The following is a 7,892-nucleotide window of genomic DNA, read 5'->3' as shown; positions in this document are numbered from 1 at the left end:
CGTATGGTTCTCCCCCACTGTGTGTCCTGTGTGTGTGTGTGTGTGTGTGTGTGTGTGTGTGTGTGTGTGTGTGTGTGTGTTATACACTTTTAATGGCGCTCTCTGCCCCCTAGAGGCGATTGGAGAGATCTGAGAATGGACTACTTTGATGTTGCCACACAGATTAGATTTCACTGCTACAGTACATGTGTCTTGTTGTAGATTGATTTTATTGTTTTTGATATTTTGATGACTTTTCATGGCAGGGTGTTTGGTACAAGCATGGTGGAAGAGTACGAGGAGATAGCTGATCCCCCTGAAAGACCAGAGGATCAGGATGATGACTTGGGTGAGAACTCAGAACATATATTTATGACAGGAGGAAATTTCTCCACCTGATTAACTCAGTTTGACCTATATGGTATAATTTATATCCGTTATAAGAATAGTCTAGCCTCACTGAAGTGATATCTCATTCAGTCACAGTTGTTAGCTTGTTGTGAGAGTGGTGTGTGCTGATCTAGGCACTGCTTCTGACAGATTACCCCTCTGGATATGCACCTGGTGAAGTCAAGTTATCCAAGAATCTGATCGGATCAGCTAAGGGTAAGTCTGGCTAAAAATAAACTTCTGCTGTATCGTGATGACTTAGATTTTTACTGTGGTGTTTAAATTGTCTTCACAGATGTCATTTTGAACATGGTCAATAATATTGCTGTCAATGTTCTCGGCGGGGGCTCGGAGACACCAGGTACGACCGACACAGTCAGCTGGACATTTGTGCCACGTGGCTGCTCAAGCTCCAATTTATACAAGAAATGCAGCCATTATTGTATTTTCCCTAAACACACTTTTCACCTTTTGTATGGTGAAGTTTGTGAATAATAATTTGTGCAGTCAGTCTTAACGCTTTATTCTGTAATTACATTTTGTAGGCAATGTTTCATCTCACGAAGTGAACGTAACTGAGCCATCACTTCAGCTTGAAACCACCACACCTACAGATCTTACCTCAGTGTGAGTACCTGCTATGATACGAAATTGGTATAATGATATGAAATCCACCTAAATAATGCTCGGACATTATGATTCCTTAAATCTAGTTTCTCTTATGTGGAAATCTGGTTTTCCACTAACCTGTGCTCTGTGGCATAGTGGATAAGGCAGCTTTGCATGCTTGTTGGTGGGTGTTAAGGTTGGGCAGTATACAATTTTTATACCTTTAAATCTTCAGGCATTTATTATAAACAGCGCACATTACACAGCAGATTTTTTTGAATGAAGCTAATTAGAAGATTACCGTTGCTATTTTTAAAAATCCAGGGTTAGTGTAATACTGTATTGCTGCCAAACCCCAGTGGGTGTATTATTGAACTCTACCTTCGTTGTATTTAATATGAACTGTATTGATCTTCTCCATTTCTAGTCCAGACTCTGAAGATATCGAGACGGCACAAGACCCTGATATCCCCTCAGCTACAGCCCCCTCCTTAGAGCCCCCTGTATCTGCCACAGCTGATGCTGATACTACCAGACAAGAACTCCCCCCAGTGGAAGAAAACATTGTTATATCTTTAGAGAAAGATGAGGACGAGCCTGTCAGTTCCACAATCATCCTTCTGGACAAGGAGGAAGAGTTGGATGAAGAAGAATTAAAAAAGGATCATCATGAACAACAAGAAAGCCTGAACTACTGTTCATCTTTTCTTTTGTTGTCTTCTTCATGCTCTTGTGCAGCTTCCCTCCAAGAGTATCTTCATCAGCAGTGTTCAGTTCAGCTGACCAACAAGAGGAAATGCCAAACAACGGACAGAAAGCAAACAGTTCCTCCCACTGAAACACCAACTTGGCACCCACCCCTGTCTCCCTCTGCCTGCCCTGAACCCGAGCTGCATCACAGTGAGGTACATCAGCCCCATGAAAAAGAGCAAGCTTCTGAACAGGAGTCAGAGAGTGGAACCAGCCCATTAGAAGCATCACAGCCTGCAGGGGACACAGTAGAATTTCAGAAAGATTTCATGTCTGATCCTCCTGTGCTGGAGCCCAGTCAAACCTCGAACCTTCCCAGACTCACTTCCACTGACTCATCCTCTGCCAAACCGACCCCTGTTGTGGCGTTGCCACAGCTGTCTTCTGAGGAACCAGAAAATGAGCTAAGGCCAGAAAAGAGCCAGGATGTACTGGCTGCAGAGAAGCACATTGAGCCTTCAGCCTCTCTCAGTAGTTCCAGCTCTATGAAACCCATTGTCGGTGCTACTGAGGTATCACCCACTGAGGCACTAACAGAGGAGAAGCCTACCGCTGAGATTTCTCTGCTAGAGATAAACACCCCTGTCCAAGTCCTGGATACGATAGCTCAAACTCAGATTCTCTTTCCCACCACCTCCCCTCATTCAGAGCACCACACTGACCCACCAGTTGTACCTGAAAGTAGCACTGCTTCCACTGAACTACCCCCACCTGCGCCAGACACTAAAACAGAACTCGAGCAGTCTGGTGCCCCACCTGTCATCACAGACATTAAAACGGTGGATCTAACAGAAGACATTCCTGCATCATCAGGTGGCAACGATCAGCTGCCTCACCCTTCCTCTGCGGCTCCATCTTCCTCTCCCTCCTTGCCTACCTCACCGTCCCTCTCAGACATCTATGCAGAGGCCCCCAACGGCACCGAACAGAACGGCAACCTGGTGCACGGCTCCAGCCAGAAGGAATCTGTGTTCATGAGACTCAACAACCGCATCAAGGCCCTGGAGATGAACATGTCACTCAGCGGACGCTACCTGGAGCAGCTTAGCCAGAGGTGAAGACATGTTCACTTATGAACTTAGTGGAGGGTGATGGTAAAACTTATTTATGCAGCAACTTTTTCACATTCAATTCAAGGTATCGGAAGCAGATGGAGGAGATGCAGAAGGCCTTCAACAAAACCATCATTAAACTCCAGAATACTTCCAGAGTAGCAGAGGAGCAGGTGAGCAATGAAAGAGCACAGAGGGAATTGAGAGCTTATGTCAGATGTCTTTATTATTCATGGTGCCTTAGAAAGAAACTTTTGGGGGGTTTTTATAGTAATGACAGATCATGGGAATGTTGAATAGTTAGTTTAATAGATGAGGTACCTAGCTAAAGTAGCTGAGCTATCCCCAACAACAGAACTAGAAATAGAAATAGACTTGCAAGGCTGTGCAATAACTTAAAGTTGTAATTTGGTGATAGATCCTGCTGTTCCCTACAGAAAACAATGAATCTAATTAAGGACTATTTGAAGCTACATGAGTCACATGACCTGCTGCAGTATCTTAAGGCCTCTGGTTGACATCCACAGATATTGCAGTAAATGCACTAGTGAAGTGGAGTCCTTCATTTTTTGTTGTAAAGAACCATCATGCACTTTAAAAGCATACTTTAAATGAAACCTCAAATATAACCAGTAAAGTTTAAGAATTTAATTTCTTCCTTATTTGTGTGTATATATAAACACCACGTGCACAGCATTTGAAAACCTCAAATAACTAAAATTCGCAATTGTTTATTTTCACTTTTTTCTTGGAAATCCAGGATATTATGGGCGTTTATGAATAGATGCAATAAAACCAGGAATACTGCAAAAACAAGGCCACGTGCCAAAGGCTGCCAAGCCACTTTTATTTCCAGCATCTCAATCAGGAAATAGATATAACAACATTTAAATAAGGAAACTATATAGCAGCAAGTCAGAGAAACCGATGGCATTTCTAAAGGCTGATTACAATAATGAATGACTTTGACTTTCATCTGCATTTGACATATCTATCATACCTTTTGAAATCTATTTCAGTGACGTTGTGTGATGTGACGGCTGCGTGTTTGTGTGGTTACTTAATTTGTTGTCCTTTGTCTCTCATAGGACCAGCGTCAGACTGAGTCCATTCAGCTGCTGCAGGGCCAGCTGGAGAATATGACTCAGCTGGTCCTCAACCTATCTGTCAGAGTCAGCCAGTTGCAGAGTGAGGTAGATACAGTGCTCTGGGCCCAAAGCCTTTATTTGTAATCAAGAGGTTTTCAGCCGGGGATTAAACTGTGTACATTTAGTCTTTTCTTTGGACCTAGTAATTTGGATGCACCAGTGTGTTTCCCTGTCAGCTCATGACACAAACATCTTTAAGGCTGCTAAATGTGCCAACACTTTACGGCTTGTATTTCTCCTTCTCTGCATGTTTCTGTCTTTTATTTTGTTGCTTCTCATGTTGCCACAGTTTTGCTAGTGGTATAACCAGTGGTCTGTCTCCTAGGTGTCAGACAGGCAGAACAACCTGCTGCTGTCTCTGGTCTTGTGCCTTTGTCTTGGTCTGCTGCTGTGTGCCAACCACTTCCGCATCTCCACTGTTCCTCCAGCTGCACAACCAGAGCTGCCCATACCCAAGAGCTATACCTACTGCTGTCCTAAAAGGTAACCAGACCATACAGTCATGCTTTCTGCTGGAAAAGAAATATGACAGATACTATCATATACAAATACTGTTGCTATTACCATATTGATTAGAGTAAAAGATGAAATGTGGCAGATGTGTTTTTGAATTAAACCTGTTGAACAAAAAGCTGTACTCAAGGGTGTAGATGTGAAAAAGCATGGAGTGGCATCTCCGAACAGGCTGCTACAGTTAATGATGTGTGGTCACAGTGTTTGCATTGGCTTCTCCTCATTAAGCCAGTTTGTAGATAGTTACTTATCAGGACATTGCAGCTGGATTTGTGCTGTAAGCAATCAGACAGCCATGACTCTTGTCTTAATAAAGGTGCCACATGCAGTCTTTTCCCTCAACCCTTTACTGTTTCCGTAACAGGCCTTTGTCCTGTAATGAGACGGGCCTGAAGAGGAGCTCCTCCTTTCCACTCATACCCTCAGAGTCACTCCAGTTAGCCACCGCTGAAGGTATGGTTGTACTACATAAATTATAATACTGTTTCAAGCTTTTGTATCTTAAATACTAGCCAATCAGTCCAGTGTGAATCCTATTTATACCTCATTTTGGCAGATATTAACTTTATGCTTTGGTCACAGGCCCAGAAATGCTGCATGCAGAGGAAATGCAGAGTCATTGTCCTGCCAACATAAAGGTGAGTACACATAAATGTATGCAATGCCGCACATTAGTGTAAAATAGAAGTTATGCTGGTTGCACGTGATGAACAGTTGTTTACAGCCATTTTTTCTCCCTAACCTCTCCCCACACAGAGGAGACATCGCAAGATAAAACCCATAGGGAAAGTGGAGACTCTGAAACCCTCTTTTCATCCTCCAGAACCGAGTAATGGAGCTGTTGTATGTAACGGCGTGCCTGGCAGCACAAACCCAACCCCCCATATAGCAAGGTTACTTCAACCTGCTGCTAGAGACTTGCAGTCAGAGGGCAGCTCGGAGGGATCATCTCATTCAGATGACCCCTCGTTCTGTGGAATCACCACAGCCTGTCCTCGAATCTGTGACAGCCTTCCTCCACACAAGACCCGGGCAGAGAAGCGGGCGCTAAGACGCAGGCGTCCCAAGCCTAGCGCGGTCGTGGACTTGCTTCACGCTCCTCAGAGGGACAAGGGGAAACCGTTGACCATCTCTACCATAGAGGACATCATGAATCGGAAAACAGAGCAAAACTCTAGGACATCTGGGGTAATTGTCACCCTCTCAGGTCCTGTCTGACTTTAAAAAACAGAGTAGTTTTAAGTTTCAGCGTGAGTCAATCCCTTCACTCTTACTGTTTGGTTTTGGTTTTTGTTCATTCTTGACCTTTAATATTTAAGTTTTTCGAAGAAATGTCTTCACAGCTTACAATTAAAGCTTTTCTTCTTTGGACACACTGACGTACAGACTTATCCGAGATTTATTTTCTCCATGCTGTCTGCATTTGGACACATATTCCACACCTCTTCTGCAAAGTATTCTTTATGTTTAAAACATCTGTCTCACTTATATCGTTTTCTAACTTTTATTATGCCTCTGTACAAGAAATGGTTTCATAGTAAATCTGCCAGGAAGTTTCCTCAGACCTTAAAGCTGAAGTGCGGGGTTTTACCTCAGTCAGGTTCATCTTCAAAATAAAAGCACAAACTATGTGGGGTGTACAGCACAGTGGAAGTACTTGGAAGAAGACAGACCAAAGTGTTTGTGAATTTCTATATTGATGTAGACCAACAGAGCAACAGTACACACTGTAAGAGACACAAATAAGATTCTATCCTTCCAAGGATTATATTGTTATGGTTGTGGTACTGGTTGAGTGAACCTTAGAGAAGAAAGAGGCAACCGTGTACGCGTGACATGGGCGGTCTTCAAGGAAAAAGTGGGCTTTATTTTAATGATGCTGTATACAGCAACTAGTGCTTGACTATATTTCAATACAGGGCCCATTCAACCTTAAAACAGTCATAAGAAAATGGATCATTCATCAAGTCATCACAGATCACAGGAGGTAAAACAGGACATTTAATAAGAGTGGATTCTTGTGTTTTTCACCAAGAAAATACTTAAGACATTTATTTGGACTCCCTATGCAGGCGTAAACTGCTGTGTACATTAGACAGTATAGTACACCTCTTACAGAGGCTTCTGTGAACCTGGACTATATGTTTGTGACAAATGCAAAGTTATAGCACATACAGCTAAGTTTTAATTTAGGGGAGGTTACTTTTTAATACATTATGAGTGCAGATTTTGGTTGTTAAACAGTTGAGTGCTGCAAGCACTGTCCAGGTCTAAATGCAATGTTTAGAGGTTTTTAATAGTTTAACAGTATTTTGAGAAATTCAGTGAAGGGTTTAAATGATGAGGCCAGTCATTTTCTATCTAACAGTATTTTCAACAGTCCTCATATAGACACTAAAGCCAACAATGGTCTACCTCACAGTTAACGTCTGTCAGTGTGTCAGTCCGGGATGAGCTTCCTCGGCTGTGCCATAGACCTCCACTGTTGTTCAAAAACACATCAACGAAACACACCGCTGTGACATATTCCCTCATGAAAACAACAGACCCTAATATTCTTTAAAGATGTTGCCGCAAAGGCTGCAAACGATGATGACTTGGCGCCCATGCATGAGTTCTCTGAATATTCTTAACAAATATCAGGGTCTTGTGTTTTGTAATGAGGAAACATGTCACAAAAGTGCAGCAGTGTGTTTCCCTGATGTGTTTTTAATCATTTGTTGAACAACAATAGAGGTCTATGGAAAAGACAGATAAGCTGATCCAGGAGAGACACACTGACAGGCATTAATAATGAGTAGAGGCAATTCATTGTTGCTTTAAGTCTCCATATGGAGAATGTTGAAATTACTGTTTAAAAACAGATGACTGGCCTTATCCTTTAATTTTCATTATGTGTTATTAAAGGTTTAACCAGCAATTCAGAAGTTGCAAGGTTGTGTCATACCTTATTCCAAAATGATGATGGAAAAACAAAATCTTCTACCTTTGGTTTTTGTTATACCTCAGAATAGAAATGCTGAGTTTTTTCTTTTTTTTTCAATAATCTGAAATACAACTGGCTGGTGTGAGTGGCAGCTCTTGAATTGTACACCACTTTCTACAGCTTAACGAAGCTTAATTCACATTCCAAGTGATGCTGCAAATACTATCAAGGGAAATTTAAAATTGAGGGTCTGGATGACTTTGAGCTCAAACCTTGTGAGAGCTGCAAGCATCCTCTTCACTCAAGAACCCTGAGCAGGTCAATGAGCCTGTCCCCCCAGCCTCACGGGTGTTGTTCTGTAACCGACCCTGGGCCCTGAGCACTGGAGGAGAATAATGTTTCCAGAAAGAACTTCCCTGGTGACATAAGACTGAACGGAAACAGCTTCTGGTTGTATTCATATAGTATTAATATAATGTTCTGTGCTTGCACAGTTTTGTGTGGAATTCAGCACCAGATAGAGTG

The 7,892-nt window shown here is 42.4% G+C and overlaps 1 protein-coding gene across 3 annotated transcripts in view; it reads left to right on the top strand.

Moving 5' to 3' along the window:
* Positions 1–7,116, top strand: part of LOC109970639 (SUN domain-containing ossification factor) — a 16,340-nt gene extending 9,224 nt beyond the window's left edge. For 2 of the 3 annotated variants that reach the window (XM_020618345.1, XM_020618343.1), the window contains 11 exons: positions 246–328; positions 520–585; positions 665–730; positions 915–996; positions 1,406–2,782; positions 2,866–2,953; positions 3,869–3,973; positions 4,254–4,411; positions 4,806–4,894; positions 5,024–5,079; positions 5,198–7,115. In XM_020618345.1, coding sequence (XP_020474001.1) covers positions 246–328; positions 520–585; positions 665–730; positions 915–996; positions 1,406–2,782; positions 2,866–2,953; positions 3,869–3,973; positions 4,254–4,411; positions 4,806–4,894; positions 5,024–5,079; positions 5,198–5,659 — 2,632 coding nt within the window. In that variant the 3' untranslated portion in view covers positions 5,660–7,115. Of the gene's footprint in view, positions 1–245; positions 329–519; positions 586–664; positions 731–914; positions 997–1,405; positions 2,783–2,865; positions 2,954–3,868; positions 3,974–4,253; positions 4,412–4,805; positions 4,895–5,023; positions 5,080–5,197 lie in introns of all 3 variants that reach the window. The other variant, XM_020618344.1, reaches the window with a different exon arrangement.
* The last annotated feature ends 776 nt before the right edge of the window (positions 7,117–7,892 follow it).

Source organism: Monopterus albus, unplaced genomic scaffold (genome assembly GCF_001952655.1).
Source record: "Monopterus albus unplaced genomic scaffold, M_albus_1.0 scaffold204.1, whole genome shotgun sequence".
In the NCBI taxonomy this organism is placed as follows: domain Eukaryota; kingdom Metazoa; phylum Chordata; class Actinopteri; order Synbranchiformes; family Synbranchidae; genus Monopterus; species Monopterus albus.
The sequence above is the reverse complement of the archived record's forward strand: the minus strand, read 5'-3'. Positions and strand labels throughout refer to the sequence as shown.